The sequence below is a fragment of the Carcharhinus amblyrhynchos genome, chromosome 6 (assembly GCF_965287045.1).
Source record: "Carcharhinus amblyrhynchos chromosome 6, sCarAmb.v2.hapA, whole genome shotgun sequence".
NCBI lineage: Eukaryota > Metazoa > Chordata > Chondrichthyes > Carcharhiniformes > Carcharhinidae > Carcharhinus > Carcharhinus amblyrhynchos.
In genome coordinates this window covers 97,301,205-97,325,222 of record NC_137329.1, presented here as the reverse complement: position 1 = coordinate 97,325,222, position 24,018 = coordinate 97,301,205, and the positions used below count along the sequence as shown (strand labels likewise).

At 43.1% G+C, this 24,018-nt stretch overlaps 1 protein-coding gene and 1 non-coding gene across 4 annotated transcripts in view; both read right to left on the bottom strand.

The window, feature by feature from the left end:
* The window catches only part of LOC145344149 (coiled-coil domain-containing protein 91-like), a 140,449-nt gene that overhangs the window by 52,911 nt on the left and 63,520 nt on the right, over positions 1 to 24,018 (bottom strand). For all 3 annotated transcript variants that reach the window (XM_080191030.1, XM_080191033.1, XM_080191031.1), the window contains one exon: positions 13,342 to 13,449. In XM_080191030.1, coding sequence (XP_080047156.1) covers positions 13,342 to 13,449 — 108 coding nt within the window. The remainder of the gene's footprint in view (positions 1 to 13,341; positions 13,450 to 24,018) is intronic.
* Positions 20,058 to 20,256, bottom strand: LOC145344585 (U2 spliceosomal RNA). The gene has a single exon (XR_013886894.1). It is a non-coding gene; the product is annotated as a U2 spliceosomal RNA (small nuclear RNA).

Here is a 24,018-nt window from a genome sequence, read left to right as displayed (position 1 = left end):
GCCCGTTGAAGTGGTGGAGGCTGCCTCGCTAAATATTTTTAAGACGCGGGTTGATGGGTTTTTGATGAGAGAGGGGATTAAGGGTTATGGGGAGAAAGCGGGAAAGTGGAACTGAGCAGCGACAGATCAGCCATGATCTTATTGAATGGCGGGGCAGGCTCGAAGGGCTAGATGGCCTACTCCTGCTCCTATTCCTTATGTTCTTATGTAATCTAAGAGATCCATCAAAGATGCCAAAAGACAGTACCGGACCAAGTTAGAGTCCCAGGCTAGCCACACTGACATCTGCCGACTATGGCAAGGTCTACAAGACATAACAGGCTATAAGATGAAGGCATGTAAAATCGCCAGCTCCGACGCACCCCTCCCTGATGAGCTCAATGCATTTAACACTCATTTTGAGCAAGAGGTCAGCAAGAGATTGCGCACTACCCTGGAAGCGCTGGATGAGCCCGTATCTGGGGTCACCATTGCAAATGGCAGAGCAGCTTTCTCAACCCATGGAAAGCAACTAGCCCAGACGGGTACCCGGACGAGTACTCAGGTCCTGCATGGATCAGGTGGCAGGGGTATTCAGAGACATCCTCAACCTCTCTTTACAACAATCTGAGGTCCCTATCTGCTTCAAGAAAACGGCCATTATCCTGTATCTAAGCAAAACCAAGCAGCGTGCCTTAATACTATCGGCCGGTGGCTCTGACATCCATCATTATGAAGTGCTTCGAAAAGCATCGAAAGGCTAGTCATGGCATGTATCAATTCCAGCCTCCAGGACTACCTGGATCCACTGCAGTTTGCCTACCACTGCAACAGATCCACAGCAGATGCCATTTCCCTGGCCCTGCACTCAACCCTGGAACACCTAGGTAACAAGGACACCTATGTCAGACTCTTGTTTATTGACTACAGCTCAGCCTTCAACACCATTATTCCCACAAAACTCATCTGCAAACTCCATGGCCTGGGCCTCAGCACTTCCCTCTGCAACTGGATCCTGAACTTCCTAACTCACAGACCACAATCAGTCAAGATAGGCAACAACACCTCTTCCACGATCATCCTTAACACTAGTGCCCCACAAGGCTGTGTTCTCGGCCCCCTACTATACTCCTGATACACTTACGACTGTGTGGCCAAATTCCCCTCCAATTCAATTTTCAAGTTTTCTAACGACACCACTGTAGTGGGTTGCATCTCAAACAACGATGAGACACAGTACAGAGATGAGATAGAGAATCTGGTGAACTGATGTGGTAACAATAATCTCTCCATCAACCTCAAAAATGAAGGCGATTGTCATCAACTTCAGAAAGCGCAAAGGAGAACACACTCCTGTCTACAGCAACAGGAACGAAGTAGAAAGGGACGAGAGCTTCAGGTTTTTAGGTGTCCAAATCAACAACTACCTGTCCTGGTCCCCCTCATACCAACACCATATTTAAGAAAGCCCATCAATGCCTCTACTTTCTCAGAAGACTAAGGAAATTTGGCATGTCAGCTCAACTCTCACCAATTTTTACAGATGCACCTTAGAAAGCATTCTTTCTAGTTATATCACAGCTTGGTATGGTTCCTGTTCTGTCCAAGACTGCAAGGAACTACAAAAAGACATGAATGTAGCCCAATCCATCACGCAAACCAGCCTCCCATCCACAGACTCTGTCTATATTTCCCGCTGCCTCGGCAAAGCAGCCAGCATAATTAAGGACCCCACGCACCCTGGACATTCTCTCTTCCACCTTCTTCTGTCGGGAAAAAGATACAAAAGTCTGAGGTCACATACCAACCGACTGAAGAACAGATTCTTCCCTGCTGCTGTCAGACTTTTGAATGGACTTACCTTGCATTAAGTTGATCTTTCTCTACATCCTAGCTATGACTGTAACACTACATTCTGCACTATCCCATTTCCTTCTCTATACATGGTATGCTTTGTCTGTATAGCACGCAAGAAACAATACTTTTCACTGTATGTTAATACATGTGACAATCATAAATCAAATCAAATACCAACTGTTCATCTAAAAATATTAAATGCCAGTATTTTATTATTATTATTGTAACCAAGCATTTTGCAGAGCCACAGAAACATGCTACATAATTGTGCGATATTCATTACAACAGGCTGGTCACGATCAATGAGACATAGTGATTAAATAAAAACAAATTGATTTACTGAAGCTTTTGAGCAGATGCTGCAAATTGTAAGAAAATTCACTGTTGTGTGAGGCTGACTAGTTTGTGCATGTTTATCCACAAATGTTCCCTTCTAGATTTTCCCTTCTGAAAGAAACCCCTGTCTCATAGTAAAAGAAAGTCTTGCATTTATATAGTGCTTAGCACAACTATCAGTCATCAGACAATAAGTAACAATTTTCAGCAAGGAGGAACAAAGGGAAAATAGATAGTATGTTGAATGTGTGCTAGTAGAATATCATAGTTGATCTAAGCAGCTGCTCAGTCAATTATAATGTGAAAAATTAATGGACTGGTTTAAAACAAAGGCAGTGGCAGCAGAATCAATGCAAAAACAACTGGCTAATTAGCTGGAAGCACTGCAAACAGCAAGAGTTCCCTGCTCTCCATAAACACTCATTTATGTCATTCGGGAGCCCAATGTTAAAATGACACATTACCCATTCTTCATGCTGGGGAATGATTTGGAAAATAAAGATTCAGTCTTCAGTAAATAGCAGAGAGCATGCAAAAAAATATAAATGGTTCTTTCCTCTTGAAAAAAAAATGGAGCAGTGGAACTAGAGAGACTGTAGCAATGAGAGTGTTAAGCAAAATATGCACAGAATACCTGCAAGAAGAGTCCACCTGCTTTGTGGATTATGAAAAGTTTTTTGATTGGATGAACTGGCAAAAGCTGTTAAAACTGCTGGAATGCATTACTGGAGAGTGGAAAGATTGTGGGCCCGATTTTTTACCATTCCGAAAATGTGGTAAAGTCGAGCGTGAGGCAACTAGCGCGATCGGCGTCTGCGTCCACGCAAATGCCCACTTTACCAAGGCCCAAAAATGGCCGCGATCTGAACTACAAAACAGGCATTGACTTAATGAGCTGGATGCCCAATCTTACCTGCATTTCCTCCTTTACCATCGCATTCACCCATCCAGGTACAGCGTGAAACAGACATGCTCGGCAAAGGTCTGTTTCGGGCACTCCAGCTTCTGAACAGGTAAGTTCAGAGCTTCCAGCAGCTTTCTAACTCAGATTGATGGTGGTGGTGGTGGTGGTGGTGGTGGTGGGGGAGGAGGGGGAGAGGAAGGAGGCGGGCCAAATCATTCTCTGGTGGTGGAGGGAGGCCAGATCGTTGTCTGGTGGGGGGAGAGGAGGAGGAGAGGGAGGCAGGCCAGATCATTCTCTGGTGGGGGGGCAGGAGCAGGAGGATCCACTGCCACGCTGCGGGCGATCAGGGAGGGGAGGGGAGGCAGGGAGTCATGTTCGGTCTGGGTAGCCTGGGGGTGTGAGTGGGTAACAGGTACAGTTATGTTGCAGGGTGGGGTGATGTCTGCGGGGGCCATCACTTGTGCTTTTTGCTTCCAGGCTGCCTTATCCACTTTTATGGCCCGGAAGCAATGTGGTAGGGGAAGGTTTTTAAAATTTTTTTCACTGCGAATGCACAGCTGAAGGTTCCAATTGGAGCTGCAGCAATTTGGGCGCAATAAACCCCACCCATAGCACAATTCAGACTCACGATTCTCTTATGGGCTGAGTGTGTTTGGGGGCACCTGAGAGCAGTTTTCCAAATCGGATCTGAATTGTGCCCACATTCAGCACTTAGAAACAAAATGGTAAAATTGGGCCCTGTAACTCTGTTCAGGAGATAAACTGCAACAATCAGGACAGTATTTGGTGAAACTGATCCTGTTGTAATCAGGTGTGAGGTGAGAAAAGGATGTTAACTATTATCATTTTGATTGAATAGATGTTATTGTACAGTGGAAGAAACTATTTTGCTGTTGATATATGGATTTCCCTCAAACTGATATTTTGAAGAAAAATCAAAGATTTGCATTTATATAATGCTTTTCACAATCACCAGATGTCTCAAAGCATTTCATAGCCAGTGAACTAGTTTTTAAAGAATAGCCACTGCTGCAATGCAGAAAACAATGCAATACTCATATAGATCCCACTATCTTTATGGATTTTTCCATCTGTTGCCAGGACAAAATAACCTGTGGTTGTGCTGCTAAACCTGTTGAGGCAGTTCAGTTCATCTGCATCTTTGCTTGCATCCCCAGATAAAATTGTCTCATGATTTATATATGATGCGCCATACTGGCCCTTCTCCCTTAGTGTATATCTCCTTACACAAGTCAATCACTCTCAAATTAATTCATAATTAATACTCAAAGATTAGAAGGTTATGAAATATGGTTCTGGAGAAGGAGGGAGCAGGTTAATTGGAAAAAACACAAGCACTTCTCGGAATGGTGGAGGAGGAAAGATAGTGAATACCATCAAGAAAAGGCAACAGGTAGAACTGGCCATATTCTAAGGGATGAGAACTTGCAGAAGGAGGTGATGAAAGAAAGATTAGAGCAAGAAATAGAATAATGATAATAAGAACATAAGAAATAGGAGCAGGAGTAGGCCATCTAGCCCTTCGAGCCTGCCCTGCCATTCAATAAGATCATGGCTGATCTGTCGTGGCTCAGTTCCACATTCCCACCCTCTCCCCATAACCCTTAATCCCCTCTCTCATCAAAAACCCATCAACCCGTGTCTTAAAAATATTTAGCGAGGTAGCCTCCATCACTTTAACAGGCAGAGAATTCCAGAGATTCACCACCCCTTGAGTGAAGAAGTTCCTCCTCAACTCTGTTCTAAACCACCCCCCCTTTATCTTGAGGCTGTGCCCCCTTGTCCTACTGTCCTTTCTGAGCAGGAAGAGTCTCTCCACCTCTATCCTATCCATCCCATTCATCATCTTATACGTCTCAATGAGATCTCCCCTCATTCTTCTAAACTCTAACGAGTACAAGCCTAGTTTATTCAGCCTCTCCTCATAGCTCAACCCCCTCAACTCCAGAATCAGCCTAGTAAACCTCCTCTGCACTCCCTCCAAGGCCAAAATATCCTTGCGTAAGTACGGCGCCCAAAACTGCACACAGTACTCCAGCTGCAGCCTCACCAATGCCCTATATAGCTGCAGCAAGACCTCCCTACTTTTATATTCAATCCCCCTCGCTATGAAGGCCAGCATCCCATTCGCCTTCCTGACCACCTGCTGCACCTGCAAGCTGGGTTTTTGCGACTCATGCACAAGGACCCCGAGGTCCCTCTGCACCGTCGCCTGCTGCAGTTTTTCGCCAAGTAAGTAATAATCCTTCCTGCCATTATTCCTACCAAAGTGGACCACCTCGCACTTGCCAACATTAAATTCCATTTGCCAGTTCCTGGCCCATTCGCCCAGCCTATCTAGATCCTTCTGCAGACTCTCCACACCCTCCGCGCAATTTGCCGTTCCCCCAATCTTGGTGTCATCAGCAAATTTCGACACCGTACACTCGGTTCCCTCCTCCAGATCATCTATGTAAATGGTAAATAGCTGAGGCCCCAGCACCGACCCCTGGGGCACTCCACTAGTCACCATCCGCCAATCCAAATAGCACCCATTGACCCCCACTCTCTGCTTCCTATTTGACAACCAGTCCTTATCCACGCTAACACCCTACCCCCAACTCCATGTCCCCTGACCTTCTGCAATAACCTCTTGTGAGGTACCTTGTCAAACGCCTTCTGAAAATCAAGAAAGACCACATCCACCGGCTCTCCTCTATCCACCGCCCTAGACACAATCTCATAGAACTCCAGTAAATTTGTCAGACACGACTTCCCCTTAACAAAACCGTGCTGCGTCTGCTCTGTCAAGCAATTCCCCTCAAGATGCCTCGCTATTTCCTCCTTGATGACGGATTCTAACATTTTACCTACAACAGACGTTAAACTAACCGGCCTATAATTTCCCGCCTTTTGCCTGGCACCCTTCTTAAACAACGGCGTAACATTAGCCGTTTTCCAATCTTCCGGCACTTCCCCGGAATCCAGCGACGTCTGGAAAATAACCACCAAGGCATCCACTATCACCTCCGCCATTTCTTTCAGAACTCTCGGATGCATTCCATCCGGTCCTGGGGACTTGTCCACAATCAGCCCCTCCAGTCTGTCGAGCACCACCTCTCTAGTAACAGTAATGTCAACAGGTGATTTCTTATCTGTCTCTCTGCTCCTTCACTCATGATGTTAGACAATTTGGAATTTAAAATGGAAGGCCCCTATGGCTAGACTGCAAGAAATAGAAAAACGTGCAGAGGACCTGTACTATGACAGATCACAACTCTGCTGCAGTTACTTAAGTTTCAAATGGGTTACTGGTAAGTGGGTATTTGAGTCCTTAGTAGTGTCAGAATGGCGTCAGAATAGCGTCAATTACAGGAATAGACATTTAAACCTCCTCCCTACCCCGAGTCTGTTCCGTCACCATTCAATGAGATCATGGTCGATTGGGTTACTGTCTGTGTAGAGTTTGCATGTTCTCCTGTGTTAACGTGGGTTTCCTCTGGGTACTCTGGTTTCCTCCTAAAATATGCAGGTTAGGTTGACTGGCCACTGTAAGTTAATGTTTGGATTAGCAGGGTAACTACTTGGGGTTACAGGGACAGGGCCTGGGTCGGATTGCTGTTGGTGCAAGCACGATGGGATGAATGGATTCAATGATTCTTGATTGAATTCCATACACACCCTTGCCTTAGGTCCCTCAATAACTTTGGTTGACAATCATTTATAAATCACAGATCTGGGGATGACTTTGCAACCACATTTACCTCGAGCTTAAACGGCGAGACCCGCACAAAATCTCAGCAAATCTTGCTTCCTGATGTTCCCCACCCCTCATCGGTGATATAATGACTTCACTTAAATGGATTTTAATTCAGTTTAGTATTATTAGTGGGCCTCCAACTACATGATTCCCCTTCACTGAATATTCAAACTTTGTCAATGTGACATCACATTGGTGAGGTTTACAACCAACCAGAGGAGCAGGAATTAGGTGAGGGGATTCCACTGGGGCCATTAAGGTAGGTATCGGGGAGAGGACATTTCTTATATATCAACCAATACTAAACTGGTAACAGGATTAGACAGTGTAAATTCAGAAAGAATGTTCCCAATGATGGGGGAATCCAAAACTAGGGGTCATAGTTTGAGGATAAGGGGTAAACCTTTTCGGATGAGATGAAGAAAAATTCTTCACCCAGAGACACAGAACATAGTTGAGGCCAAAACGTTGAGTGATTTCAAGAAGAAATTCGACAGCTCTTGGGGCTAAAGGGATCAAGGGATAAGAGGGAATGCAGGATCAGGATATTGATTTTGATGATCAACCATGATCAAAATGAATAGTGGAGCAGACTCGAAGGGCCGAATAAGCTACTTCTGCTTGTATTTTCTATGTTTCTATATGATATGCAAAGATCTACCTTCAGGCCAAGATGGATCAAGGATCTACCTTCAGAATGCCAAGGTGGATCAGCTTAAACTGGAGTTATATATTGATTCAATATTGTTTTAATAAGATAAATATGTCAAATCTATATAAATTATCACTATGGTCTGCCTGTGAACTCAAACATTGGTGCAATTTTATTTCAAGATGAATAACAATTTGTAGATTTAATTACTTTATTCAGAAGATGCGAATGAACCTGCCTGGCACTCAGGAATTTTCCCAAAAAATGGCAAAGTGGCAGGATATGATGGAAAACCGATGTGTTTCTTCCAAGAGACACGGCCAGGTTTTCGCTCCAGATCTTCAGAAACTTTGGGGGTGATCTTGAGACACACTAGCCATCTGGGGAATAGGCTCAAGATTTTGGTGAAACCTCAGAAATTTTGGATAGTGACTTCCAAATTTCATTGCCTGTCACCGGTGACATAATCAGGTCCAAGTCCATTCATTTTAATATATTACCATATTATTAAACTGGCAGTTGGAGATGAAATTGACCCCCCATGGTTTACAAAAGGTTCACCCAGACTTGAACCTGTTGTAGGGAACACTCCAGGGGAATGAAGGTAAGTATATGCCCTGAGGAAGAGGTACATGGCCAGGTAGTGGCTTGGAAATGCCCTTGGCATTGCCCTTTGGCACAGGTTAGCACTTTGCTAACGTGACAGTGGCAACTGACACCCAGGGCAGTGCCAGGGGCAGACCCCAGTGGGAGTTTCATGAGGGCTGGGGGTGGGATTAATTTCTCTGTGGTGATGGTCAGAGAGCAGATGTGCAAGTTGGGGAAGTCAGCAATGGCTGCCTGGGGTGGGCAGCGGGGGGAGGGGTCCAGGCAGGGAAGCCCCTAAGATTTCGTAATCGGCTGAGGCGAGGTCATTGTTTCATCTGATCAGAGTGCCCTTTAAACATGGCATCCCAATCTTAGTGGAGCCAGGCTTTGTCGGTTTGTTTAGATTCTGGCCTCCTGCATGGTGCACGCCACCATGTTTTTTGTGGCAGAGTGTGGAAGATCGGAAGGAAGACAGGTGTATTTCTCTGGAGTAAAATGTGCCCTTTTCCTCACCGGAACCAATAGTCTGCCATTCTTTATTAAGATTTTTCCTCATGTTAAAATAAAAGCAGGGGGAGTGTTCTGCACCCCCATTCTTCAAGGGCACAGTTTAAAGCAAGTTCGGCTCCACAGAGATTGGGGCACCCTTTTTAAATGACACTCCAATCTCAAAGATAAGAAGCAGGCCCCTTCCACAAACAGATACTGGAGCAATCTACTCCCCCGACCACACCACCCCCCCGCCCCCGCCCCTGCCCCTGCCAACCCAGTGCCAACCTGGCACTGCCCTGCCATGTCCGTGACCACCTAGGAGCTGCACTGGCCTCTGCATGCCCAGCTGCTGGAGAGTATGAGTGATTCCCGCTGGTGTGAAGTCATGCCAGCAGAGGGGGAAAACATCTGACATTCCCAAGTGTTAAGTTGTTTAGGCATATCTAAATCCATGCAGATTGATGGTAGTCAGGTTCAGAACCTCACTGGCCTCAGGCCAGCCTCAGCCTACTATTGGCCATTGGAAATAATAAAACTACTTTGGTTCACAGCATGAAAAAAGCAGCAGGAATAAGGAGTCCCATGAGTAGAAGTAACAATTAATGATGTAGCAAAACTTAAGATTCTCAAATTCACAATGAACTAAATACTTATGACACTTCAACTTCATACAAAAACCAAGGTGTCTATATTTGAAGCAATAGTAATAAGAATTTATCTTTATGTATTACCATTTAATGTAATAAAACTTCTCAAGGTGTTTTACAGGAGTATTACAGAACAAAATACGACACCACGCCACTTAAGCAAATATTAGGTCTGATGAGCCAAAACTAAAAGAGGCAGATTTTATAGACTGTCTTAAAAGAGGAAATAGAAAGGTGCAGAGGTAGGGAGGGGTGAAGCTATGGAGGGATTTGAAAACAAGAAAGAAATTGAAACGTAAGTTGACCAAGAACCAATGTAGGTCAACAAAAACAGTGGTGATGGGTGAACAGGACTTGGTGCAAGTTAATACATGGAAGCAGAGTTTTGGATGTCTTGGAGTTTATGGAGAGTACAATCTGCAAGACCAGCCAGTCATGTGTTGGAATAGTCAAGTTCGGAGGTAATGATTTAGGGGTCAGGAGCATATGTGTTGAGGCAGGAGTGAAGGCAGATGTTGCTATGGAGTTACATAAAAATATACAAATTAAAAGCAGAGTTAAGTCACTCAACCCCCCGAGCCTACTCTCTCATTTGATAAGATTATGGCTGATCTGATTTTGACCTCTACTTTCCTACCTACCCCATTTAATCTTGACGGGATCTAGATAGGCTGAGCGAGTGGGCGAGGACCTGGCAGATGGAGTACAATGTTAGCAAGTATGAGGTTATCCACTTTGGCAGGAATAATAGTAGGAGGGATTACTATTTAAAGGGCGAAAAGCTGCAGCATGCTACGATGCAGAGGGACCTGGGGGTCCTTGTGCATGAGTCGCAAAAACCCAGTCTGCAGGTGCAGCAGGTGATCAAGAAGGCGAATGGGATGCTGGCCTTTATAGCGAGGGGGATAGAATATAAAAGCAGGGAGGTCTTGCTGCAACTGTACAGGGCACTGGTGAGGCCGCAGCTGGAGTACTGTGTGCAGTTTTGGTCACCGCACTTGCGCAAGGATATTTTGGCCTTGGAGGGAATGCAGAGGAGGTTCACTAGGCTGACACCGGAGATGAAGGGGTTGGACTATGAAGAGAGACTAAATAGACTGGGTCTGCACTCGTTGGAGTTTAGAAGGATGAGGCAGGATCTTATAGAGACGTATAAGATAATGAAGGGGTTGGACAGGGTAGAGGTAGAGAGATTCTTCCCGCTCAGAAAGGACAGCAGGACTAGAGGGCACAGCCTCAAGATAAGGGGGGGGGCGCAGTTTAGAACGGAGTTGAGAAGGAACTTCTTCACTCAAAGGGTGGTGAATCTCTGGAATTCTCTGCCCGTTGAATTGGTGGAGGCTACCTCGCTAAATATATTTAAGTCAAGGGTAGATAGGTTTTTGGTAGGCAAGGGAATTAAGGGTTTTGGGGAGAAAGCGGGAAAGTGGAACTGAGCCACTTCAGATCAGCCATGATCTTATTGAATGGTGGGGCAGGCTCGAAGGGCTAGATGGCCTACTCCTGCTCCTACTTCTTATGTTCTTATGACTTTCTTCTTAGTCAAGAATCAATCTAAATAGCTTTAAGAATGTTCAATGTGGAAGAGAATTCCACAGTTTAACGACTCACTGAGAGAAAATGTTTCTCTCCCAAATCCATCCAGTCAAGTTCCCATCAGGATCTTATATGTTTCAGTAAGGTTACTTAGACCATAGACCATAAGACATAAGAGCAGAATTTGACCACTCAGCCTATTGAGTCTGCTCCACCATTCAGCCATGGCTGATATGATTCCCATCCTCATTCTCCTGCCTTTTCCCTGTAACCCTTGATTCCCTTATTGATCAAAAACTTATCTATCTCTGTCTTAAAGACACTCAATGACCTGGCCTCCATAACCCTCTGTGACAATGAGTTCCACAGATTCACCACCCTCTGGCTGAAGAAATTCCCCCTCATCTCAGTTTTAAAGGAGTGTCCCTTCACTCTGAGGTTGTGCTTTCTAGTCTCTCCCACTAGTGAAAGCATCCTTTTCATGTCCACTCCAGTGTTCTGTAAGTTTCAAGTAAATCCCCCTCATCCTTCTAAACTCCATCAAGTATAGGTCCAGACTCCTCAACCGCTACCTATATGACAAACCCTTCATTCCTGGGATCATTCTTGTGAACCTCCTCTGGCCCCCTCCAAGGTAAAAAGTCTGACAACACCAGGTTTTAAAAAGGTCACACATCCTCCCTTAGGTATGGAGCCCAAAACTCTCACAATATTCCAAATTGGGTCTGATCAAAACCTTATATAGCCTCAGTAGTACATCCCTGTTCTTGTATTCGAGCCCTCTGGAAATGAATGCTAACACTAAATTTGCCCTCCTAAATGCCAACTGAACCTCCATGTTAACCTTAAGAGAGTCCTGAACCAGGACTCCCAAGTCCCTTTGTGCTTTAGATTTCCAAAGCCTTCCCCCATTTAAGACGGTACAGTGACACAATGGTTAGCACAGCTGCCTCACAGCACCAGGAGCCCGAGTTCAATTCCCAGCTTGGGTCACTGTCTGTGAGGAGTTTGCACATTCTCCCCATGTCTGCATGAGTTTCCTCAGGGTGCTCCAGTTTCCTCCCACAGTCCAAAGATGGTGGATTGGCCATGCTAAATTGCCCCTTAGTGTCAGGGGGACTAACTAGAGTAAATGCATGGGGTTGTGGGGCTCGGGCCTGGGGGGGATTGTGGTTGGTACAAACTTGATGGGCCAAATGGCATCCTTCTGCACTGTAGGATTCTATGATTTAGAAAATAGTCTACGCCTCTATTCTTCTTACCAAAGAGCATAATTTCATACTTTCCCACATTGTATTCCATCTGCCACTTCTTTGCCCACTTGGTATTTCATTCTACTAAACTCCAATGGATACATATCCAACCTTTCCTCATAAAATAATCACACCATTTCAGGAATCTGTCGAATGAACCTTCTCTGCACTGCCTCCAATGCAACTATATCCTTTCTTAGCTAAGAAGTCCCAGGTTGTACACAGTACTCCAGATATAGTCTCACCAACACCCTGTATAACTGCAGTAAAATTTCCATTAACGTTCCGAATCACTTGCCAAACCTGAATACCAGCTTTTTGAGATTCCTATACCAGGGCACTCAGATCACTCTGTACTGCAGAGCTATGCAATTTCTTTCCATTTAATACGTTGAGACTTTCAATTCTTCCTATTAAAATGGACAAGTTTACATTTTTCATGTTATACTCCATCGGTCATAAATTTTCCCATTCACCTAACATATTCATATCCCTTTGCAGACTCCCTGGGCTCGATTTTCAACATACCCGACCATATGTTTCGCAATAGCAGATGCGACCTGACACTGGCAGGAGGTGGAACCTTCTGGTCTCACCATTATCAACAGGGTTTCCCTTTGAGTGCACTGAGGGTGTGACATCGGTGGGACCAGAATATCCTGCCAACATTAATATCTGGAAAATTCTTATGTCCGCTTTGCAACTTGCTCTCCTATGTAATTCAGTATCAGCAGCAAATTTAGCAACTGTACATTTGGTCACTTCCTTCTAGTAATTGATGTAGATTGTAAATACACTTTTCTCTCCTTCAAGCTGACTGTGAAATCCAGTCACGTTTTGATCCCTGCTACCTAGTAGCTCATTTATTACAAGGTCTACCTTGGGGCTCCTTTACAGTAAGGGCTAACTAGGGGCTCATCGTGGGATCAAATGTCTCTCCAAGGTTGCAAAGAGACGACCCTCAGATTGTTGCCAGAAAGAAGAATAGAGTTGGTAACTAAGGAACGAAGTTTGGATGTTGTCACCATATTGTGAAATTAACGGTGTGTTTTCAGATGATGTTGCCAGTGGGCAGCATGTAGATAAGAAATAGTAAGGGTAACGATGCAGGAGAACGAAGAAAAGTCTTTCCCAATGATACTGTGGTTCCAGTTAGATAAATAAAATCAGTGCTAAATGAGTAGTCCCACCCAGCTGGTTAAGTAGAGGTGTTGGAGAAGGATGTTATAATTAACTATATCAATGGATACAAACATGTGAAGGACAAAGACAAAAACTTTATCTTTGTCACAGTGTTAAAGCATGACATTTGTCAATACATAATGTAACAACATTACCTGTGTGTTAAGCAGTTCTTCACATTTCTGCATTTGATTCTCTATGGTCGACTGAAGGTATTTTCTGCTTGCTTCTTGCTGTTGCTGTACAGCAGACTTTGTTAATGCCTTAAACAAAGAGAACAAGCCAAATAAAACAGATTACATTTTCAAACAGATTATATTTAAAATGATTAAATTGAAATAATAAAAGACTAAAAAAAATCACAATTAGATTCATATCTCTCAGAAAATCTCTATTAGGAGATTTACTCTTTTGATCTGAGGGTTATTAATATTAAGTAATTAGATTCAGTCTAATATAAATTGACCCAACTGAAGTTTCCGCATGCTTCATATTGTAGTCAGCATTCCCATTTCAAAGACTGCTTCTCCTGCAAATCCAGACATATCACAAGCAGCTGGGAAGGTAGTCGGTTCACTTGACTAAAGTGAGCTCAATTTAGTGATCTAAAGACAGACCACACAGGACGCAGGCAAAGGAAAGCTGAAGGAAGAACCACCAGACATATTTCACTAACTGACAAATACCACATCCTCTACACATTAAGCCTGCATGCTGTGAAATCCCATGGGGCAGGATGATGCTAAAAACGTCAAGTCAAGTAAAAGCAGATGGAAATTCTGAGAAGTAGAGCGTAAAAGGCAATGAGGCAGACACTCCATTGTATGGGTGTGGTAGAGGGACAACTATAGTATCCTAAACAAAATCATTCCAGGATTCTAGATTTTTGTGAGAAAAGAACTACAGATGGTCCAAAATGCAAGTGATCAGGTTGGACAAAGGTCCACAGATCATTTTCTAAATCCAAGAATTTAACTTTGAAATGGGTGACTCCTTCCATCCCTTCTCTAGGTTAATTGAAATATTGTAATTTTACTAACAGTGAACTTTAGTGATTAGTTTCCAATTTTTTGAAAATTTGTTGCTACTCATCACCTTTCATTGAACTACATTTCTTCCTTTCATGGGTGTTTTAGTTATGAAATAATTCACAAATGTCAGGTTTCAATTGCTACACAAAATGATGATATTTATTGACATGCAAGAGAGCAACAAAAGTAAACGTTATAACAAGCTGGGAGAAATCATAATGGGGGAAAGATAACAAAATGGCAGAAGCATGAAACAAATACTCTTTACCTGCCTTCACAGTAGAAGACACAAAACAAATTCCCTAAATAGTGGAGAACTAAGGATCTCAAGGAAATGAGGAATTTTCTGGGATATACAGCATAAACAACCCACTTAGCCCAACCTTTATGGTTTTATGCTCCTCATAAAGAGGAGGCGGTTCAAGAGGAGCATAAATGCTCCTCCTAGTTTTCCTCTCTATTCTTTTCTAACTCGCATGATTATCAGTGGTTCCCAACCTTTCAGTAACGCAACACACTTCAATGAGACAAACAATTCCATGACACACCCACTTTTTCAGCTGAATCAGTTGCCCATAAATGTCACATTCTCTTACATTTACTATGGTTGTGGTCAGTAGCTGCACAATGGAAAGGGCAATGGAGGGCCAAAGTTCTTTCTAACACTTTTGGGAGTTAGCTTAAAAATGGGAGGCATCTCCAACTCCTGTTGTCACTGTGTTTCATAAAATGATTTGTTTTCTCTGAATTTGTGGACGCATCCTTACAGAAGTTGAAATCCCCGCTTTATAATTCTCAGATGTGAGCACTAACTGTATTAACACAAATGAGAAGCTTCTATTGCCCTGTGCCAATTTAAGATGGAGAGGAGGGAGAGAGAGAGAGCGAGAGAAGGAGATGATGAACATGTGGCGCAACTCTTATTTGAACCCAAGCATTGCTCCTAATCATTTTAGGTTAACTTGTATCATGCAATTCCAACATCTGCTTGCATTTCTGATTTACGTTTTATTTTTCATTCTGATAGTTTTGTAATGGGTGTTTTTTTTAAAAAGGATCTGAAGAAGAAATGAAAAAATATATTTCTGAGTGTTTGGTTTGAAATAGAAGGGGTAGGAAGGGATTGTTTATTCTTCTTGGACGTCCTGTTAACCTGATAGAATACAACTGGGAAAATGACCAGGTCCCTTTTGCTAAAAGCCATCACAATGCTGAGCAATGATCATTTAAACCAGTATGCTTGGGAAGTAAGAATAACCGAGCCAGCCTAAAACATGGGCCGAAGTTTCCCTGGCAGTGGAGTTTTTGAATAGTTACTTATTTCACATTTTTTCTTCAGAGTTAGACGTGGATTTTTTGGCAGCAGCAGGGAGGGAGATGCTGGCCAGCACTCACCAGTGAAGAGGCTCCCCAGTAAAGACATACTTTTCTCTGTTTTTAACTCTGAGTTGCGTCACTTCCACAGACTTGGATCAATCAATTTTAAGTTTGGAAGTTGGGGGTTTTTCTAGGTTATTCTTTTGCTTTTACTCGATGCACCTGCCAGTCAGACCCACAGGATGTCCGAGGCTGGGCTCCTAGGCCAGGCTGGTAGTTGCTTTCCTTCAGTCCCTGCTTGCCCATTCTCTGCAGTATTGCACTCACTGAAACATTTCGGCAAGCTGCACAGTTCTCTCGGCACATCAGTTGAAAACTGCTGATATAGCATCCGCCCCCCACCACCTTATTTTATTCACTTCAATCATTTCCTGATTTGGTGAATTCTACATTTTCAACACTCTAGGAGGTGTGTTCTGAATCCTCTATTTGATTTATTTGGAGACAAGATGGCTTCATGTGTTGCTTTTCCTGAGAAGTGGAAATATTCTGTGGCCACTCTATATTAAAATATAAAAATCTCTCCAGTCATCCTTCTCTTTTCAAGAGAAAAGGAACGCAGCCTGTTCAGCCTTTCCTGATATGCATATGCTCACATTGCTGACAGCATCCTTGTAAATCATTTTTGCATCCTCTCCAGTTCCTCTGCATCTTTCTTTATACTATGGCAACCAGTGTTGTCTAACCAAGGTGCGATACAAATTAAGCTAACTACCTTACTTTTCAATCTTATCCCTTAAGATATAAATCGGAGATCTTGGTTTGTTCTTTTATGGCTTGTTAAGCTATGTCATTACTTTTTTAATGATTGTGTATTTCAATTTCCAGATACCTTATTCTTCTACCCCATTTAGATTTTTATTTCCTATGTAATAGACAATCTCCTTATCCTTTTTGTCAAAAGATAATACTTCTCACTTATCTATGTTCAAATTCATTTCTCAATTATATACACATTGTAAAGAATTAACAAAGTTGCACAATGTGTTGTAATTCTTCTCAGTCTGATTATCCTCTCCAATTTGGTGCCATCTGCAAATATTAAATTGTGTTCTTGATTTGAAAGTTGAAATCATTCACATAAATTCTGGACAATAGAATCCCACCACTAATTCCTGTGGAACACTATTTCCCACCACAGTGTACAACCCATTACCCTCTCTCTTTTTTATGTTTTGAAGCCTGTCAGTTCTCCCATTCTGTTGCTCATCTCCTAATCCCTCATTCTCTGCCTTTATCCATTAGTCTAAATGGTGTCTTATCAAAGGTTTTATGAAAATCTAAATAGATTACATCTCCTGCAAATAGCCTCTATTACAAAGGAGTTGGAGTATAAAAGTTTGAAGAAACTTTACTGCAATTGTACTGAGCCTTAGTGAGATCACACCTGGAATACTGCGTATAGTTTTGGTTTTCTTACTAAGGAAGGTCATATTAGCCCTTGAGCTGAGTGTAACAACGGATCCCTAGACTAATTCCTGGGATGAGGGAAGATAGATTAAATAGGCTCGGCCTATAGTCTCTAGAGTTCATAGAAATGAAGAGTGATCTCATTGAAACTTTTTTTAAAGGAGCTTGAATGGGTAGACGCAGGGAAGATGTTTCCCCTTGCTGGAGAGTCTAGAATTCAGTATCTGAATAAGGGACTGGCCATTTAAAACATAGATGATAAAAAATTTCATCACGTAAAAGAATATGGGTTGGAATTCTCCCAAAGGAATTCTAAATGCCAAATTTGCATCAAAACTGGAGTAAATCCCACTGCTTTTTTCAGTGGAACTTTCTAAATGAATCTTCCACACACTTGTGTACTGCAGAGTGCCCTAACATGAATCTCGTTAAAAAGCAGTTCCCACTGGAGAGGCTGGCGGCATAGTGCTGCGCAGGCCACTGCGCATGCATTGATCTGTCATAGCAGAGATTGCCGCATGTGCAGTTGCCTGCACTGCAAGCCTCCTGATCACTGGCCAACATAGCAACTCCCCCATGGCTGCCCCTCTGACCTCGCTACACCCCGATCACTGGCCTCCCAGATGTTTCTGGGCCAACACTGAACACCACTCCACCACCCCAGCCCGCCTTGCCCACTCTGGTCCACCTTGGCACCACCTCCCCCGCAGTCTTGATCTCCCCGACTCCCCTGGTAGGCCGATCCCACCTCCCGCCCACCTCCCTGCGCCACTTTGGCACCACCTCCCCCACAGTCTTGGTCTCTCCAACTCCCATGGCAGGCCAAACCTACTCTCTCCCCCACACTCCAATGGCCAGCCCCGATCAGCCCTTCCCTCCTTCTGTTACTGATCCAAAGTGCAGAGTGGTAGCAGTACCCCCCAGCACCCCAACCGAGCTTCCTCCATAGCCTCGCCTCTATAGACCACATCCCCTTCTGGCCCTGCCCTATTGCCCGCTTGGGCAGTGCAAGAAAGCTAGGCTGGCACTGCCAAGCTCTCAGGGGTCACTCCTCTCTTACACCAGCCACCTGGGGAGCCTCCATGACCTCCCTTCACTCCAACGTCATCGAGTTCCACACCGAATTATGGTATGCATCTGATGATGAGACCAGAAGTCAGGTGGCCAGAGACATGCGGAGGTTGTGGCGCCTGCAGAAAACCTGCTACACGGCCTCCACTTATGTGGATGCTTAGTCATTAACTGTGATCAAAACGGAAATCAATGGAAATTAAGGGATATAGAGACAGAGTGCGTGAAGTTAAACAGGTTTAGAGCTTTTTTTTAATATAACAAATATGATTGTGCCACACAGTACAATCCATCACCTACCTAAATAGCATGCTCCAACAAACCTGCCTGTTTGTGGAAATAGAAATCTTGCAAGATGCATTAATCCCAAAAGATTATTTTTCTTTAAATTTCTAAGAGAATATAATTTGTGACAACAGTACAGCTCCAACATTACTGTGTCACAAAATGGACGATGCACATTTGCAGTAAGGCCCTAAATAATACCAACCTCATGTCAATGAAGGGATATTTCTGAATCTACGTTTAGGTTGGTCTCATGAGCCTCTATTACAGGCCAGCATAAATTGAAGGTCTTGGCAGAGGTCACCTGCCCACATATGCAATTTAAGAGCATATGGTTGGGTCAGAAAATCTATAGAAATGTTCTGAAAGAAACTGTATTTTTTTCCCTGCAGATTTCCTGCTAGTTCGTAGAATCGTGGACCATATGTTACCACTTTCAACAAGATTACCAATCTCATGTCAAAGCAGAGAAGAAAGTAATTATTTCTGATGGTTCCATTTCCACTTCCCATTAGGTTTGCAACAATCATGATCATTCCCTATATGGCTTGTACTGCCAACATAGAGGAATCTTCAACTCATCATCATGTTGAACTGGATATGGCCCAGGTCACAGAGGTTTACAGCATGGAAACAGGCCCTCCAGCCCAACTTGGCCATGCCGCCCAGTTTTTACCACTAAGCTAGCCCCAATTGCCTGCATTTGGCCCATATCCCTCTATACCCATCTTACCCATGTAACTGTCTAAAAGTCAAAATTGTACCTGCCTCTGGCAGCTCATTCTAGACACTCACCACCTTCTGAGTGAAAAAACTGCCCCTCTGAACCTTTTTGTATCTCTCCCCTCTTACCTTAAACTTATGCCCTCTAGTTTTAGACTCGCCCACCTTGGGGAAAGATGTTGACTATTTACCTTATTTATGCCCTCATTATTTTATAGATCTCTATAAGATCACCCCTAAGCCTCCGATGTTACATGTAACAGGTGGAAAAGCATATAACCTAATTTGTCTATCTAAAAAATGCTAAACTTCAAAAATATTTCACAATGTCACACAGTGAATTTTTTTTCATACTTTATTCCAATTCAATCCAATCAAATCCAATTCAGAGTACATAAGAACATAAGAAATAGGAGCAGGAGTAGGCCACCTAGCCCTTCGAGCCTGCCCCGCCATTCAATAAGATCATGGCTGATCTGTCGTGGCTCAGTTCCACATTCCTGCCCTCTCCCCATAACCCTTAATCCCCTCTCTCATCAAAAACCCATCAACCCGCGTCTTAAAAATATTTAGCGAGGTAGCCTCCACCACTTCAACAGGCAGAGAATTCCAGAGATTCACCACCCTTTGAGTGAAGAAGTTCCTCTTCAACTCTGTTCTAAACCGCCCCCCCTTTATCTTGAGGCTGTGCCCCCTAGTCCTACTATCCTTTCTGAGCGGGAAGAGTCTCTCCACCTCTATCCTATCCATCCCATTCATCATCTTATACGTCTCAATGAGATCTCCCCTCATTCTTCTAAACGCTAACGAGTACAAGCCTAATTTATTCAGCCTCTCCTCATAGCTCAACCCCCTCAACTCCGGTATCAGCCTAGTAAACCTCCTCTGCACTCCCTCCAAGGCCAAAGTACCAACAAGTTGGGACATTCCCGATCCAAGCTGACAAGACAGGGCTCTCACCTCCTGTCTTGGGCTTGATCTACATGATCCAAGCTGATTGGAATAGGTATAGCTCCTCCTCCAAGGCTTGATCTCATTTGCATCTTAGCCAAAAGGCCGAGATGCCGCTTTAAAAAATTGCTTCAAATGAAGCTAAAATGTAACCTAATGACTTCAACCAAGTACAGCACGTCGATACTACACTTGATCTTAGCCAAAAGGCCGAGGAGCGATGACACACAGTGAATATTACAATCATTCTGAGTAACAATGTTTAATTAGAAAATTAATTTGGAACTTAGTCTTGCTTGATGATAGTTGCTCACTTATTTTTTAGTTACTTTAGATAATTTTGAAATAAATATGTCCATAATATAGATAGATAAGAATCTGTAATCAGCAAATTACTCAATTACTTATTGGAACAGCCAGTCACAAATCACTTACAGAATTAACAAATCATGACTGCAAAAATAATGTTTATATGCAAATTTATTTGGATATGAAAACCTGTTCACTCAGTGTGCTTTTTAATAGCTGACCATGCTCGTATACAACTACAATTAATTTCATATCATTACTTAATGTGCATGCTATGATAAGATTTTTCATGGAATCATAGACCAAACAGTGCAAAGTAGGCCATTTGGCCCATCAAGTCTGCACCAACAACTATGCTACCCAGGCCATATCCCAATATTTACCCTGCTAGTTCCCCTGACACTAAGGGGCAATTTTGCATGGCCAATCAACCTAATCTGCACATCTTTGGAGTGTGGGAGGAAACCAGAGCACCCAGAGGAAACCTACGCAGACATGGGGAGAATCTGTAAACTCCACACAGGCAATCATAGAATTCCTACAGTGTAGAAGGTGGCCATTCAGCCCATCGAGCCTGCACCAACAACAATCCCATCTAGACCCTATTCCCGTGACCTCATGTATTTATCCTGCTAACCCCCCTGACACTAAGGGGCCATTTAGCATGGTCAATCAACCTTACCCACACATCTTTGGAGTACGGGAGGAAACCAGAGCACCCAGAGAAAACCCACGCATACAAGGGGTGAATGTGCAAACTCCACAGTCACCCAAGGCTAGAATTGAGCCTGGGACCCTGTTGCTGTGAGGCATCAGTGCTAACCACTGTGCCACCATGCCACCCTTAAACAGTTCTCCTACATTCTCCCAGAATGTAATGAAGTTAAAAGTAACCATTCTGCATCCAGCTGTACATTGTGAAACAGTACCAAAAACCACAAATTGCTGGGTTTTGCTGGGGAGCAGGCAAAGCAGTGGCAAAAAGTTAGAGGTGATCCATAATTTGAATCACTGGAAAGCTGCCAGAAATTCAACTTTTCCAGGATTGACCCAGCAATTTCACTATCACTGGGAAAGACATAATACAGATTTAACTGCTATCTATTTCATATTGGGGAGATCAAAATCAATCCATCAACTGACTAAGTCAACACTGTGACCACAAACATATATATCTGGGCATTTTAATTGTTTTGCTCTGCTAAATTGGCAATCCCATTCAAAGTAGAGATGATAGTTGATGTAGGAAACATGAGATTTCAAACTGATGCACAGAGGATGATATTTCAAGGGAACTTTGTCCCTTCAGGGCAAAGTGAAGGCAATTTTAATCTGCATGCAAGTCATATTAAAGCTGATCAAGTTCAAGTCCGTGCTGAAACTGGATAAGTACTCCAATAATCAGCACCAACACTTGCTTACTTCAAGTAAGAAATTCTTGCCAATAAATGCACAATCTCGCGACAAATAATGCAATTCTAAGAACTCTCAGCTAACTTCCTATTGTCATTATACGCCTTACTCTTCCACTGAACATTCTTGACACTGTTCCAAAGTTCACTTCCTAATTACTTTGAAGATTTACTTTGAAATTAAGTATTAGCCATAATTTTAAAAATTTTCTCCAACACACATCCTATGAAACTTCAATATTAACACGTGTGTAATTGTTTTTAACCATATCTCAAGATGTACACTCTTGATTTGCAATGAAGAATTCACAAAATATGCTGTATATTTCCTGACAATTATTTTGCAACTTATATATCAAAATTGACAGATACAATTTAATCCATAGACCAAGAGAAAAAAAGATCATTTTACACTGTTTCCTCCAATGTCTGGTTAGGTGCTGTTAATTATTCCATATAAGTTCACAGCAGACGTTTATGTCATCTTTCATCAACAAGAAACAAAAGTTTGAGAAGAATGTCTGGTCCAAGGTTACTTCAACTAACTTGCCAGCTGGTTTTGGACACCATTCATATGTTCTCACAGACCTTTCTGATGCAACTCTACAAGTAGCCTAACAGACAATACAGGCAGAGACTCACTGTGGTCTTGATAATTTTTTGATTGAAATTATCAGTCTACAATTCAATAAATACAGTAATGAAAATAATAAGAGTTCAAAATTATTGTATTCTAGCAAATAACTGAAAAACGTGGACAGTTTGGCAAAGAGAAGTGACTCGCAAGTTTATTTTTCTGACCAATAAAACTTCTCATGGCATTTTTCCACATCTCCAGCTCTTTACAGCATGTTTATTATAAAAATAAACACAGGAAGAAAAATTACTAACAACGGACAAAGTCTATGAAATCTCTTTCTGCCTGGTAGAATTCTGTCTGAAACAAGCTACCCCACCCATGTATAGCTGTGGCTCAGTTGATGGCACACCCATCTTCAAATTAGAATGCAATGAGTCCAGTACAAAGGCATGAGAGCCCATAATCTAGCCTCACACTCCCAAGTGCAGTAATAAAGAACCACTGCATTGTTTCAGGGGCCATCTTTCAGATAAGACAAGATATTAAACCAAGTTTTCTCACATGCGTGTAAAGGATTTTGTGACACTACTTCAAAAAAGACCTCACCAACATTCATCTCAAACGAACATCACTAAAACAACTTATCTGTTCCTATGTACACTGCCGTTTGTAGTACCTTGCTGTCTGCTAATTGTCTGTTGAGTTTCCTCTTTTACCATACTTCAGAACACAAATACACAATAGGAGTAGAAGTAGATCATATGGTCTTTCAAACTTGCTCCGTCATTCAATACAAATATGGCCTCAACTCCATTTTCCCACCTACTCCCTTTATCCTTTAACTCCCTGAGAGAACAACCGTCTATCTATCCTAGCTTTACACGTAATCAGTAATGGAGCATCCACCATCCTCTGGGGTACAGAATTCCAATTCACAACCCTTTGAGTCAAGTAATTTCCCCTTATCTCTGTTCTAAATGACTCTTTATCCTGAGACTGTGCCCCTGTATTTAAGACCCTCCCCGACCAGTAAAACAAATTCTCAGTGTCAACTCAATGAAGCCCCTCCAGAATTTTGTTGGTTCCAATGACATGCTTCTAAATTTTAGAAACCATCAATTCAATTTACTTAACCTGTCATCAGAGGACAACCCTTCGTTCCCAGAGGCCAATTTAGTGAACCTTTGTTGCACTGTCTCTAATGCAAATATATCCCTCCTTAAATGTGGAGACTAAAACAGTACACAGTGTTCCAGATATGGATCAGGATTCTCCCATCCTACTGCACTGCTTGAATAGCAGTATTCATGCTGGGCACCCAGGCTTCTGCACATCTCCCAAGTTCTCTGAAGCATAATCAACTCTGGGTCAGAAATCGGCATGGAGCTGATTATCATATTTAAATTAGCATTTCAATATGATTAGTGGGCCTGGGACAGGGGGCTTCTCTCCCCCACTGGAAGTAGTTCCCTCCAACGGCATTTACGACTGCTTCCCACCAACAAGGGGCAGGTGCCTGATCCTGCTGGAAGGAACAAAGGTCATTGAGGCCCATCAGGGAAGTCAGAGGAAAGGGGGATGTCTGGCACCTTGGCACTGCCCAAGGGGCACCCGGCAGTGCCAAAGGGTAGGGCCGCCAGGGGGTGGGGGGGGTGCAATTGGTGGGGGTGGGACCCGCTGCTG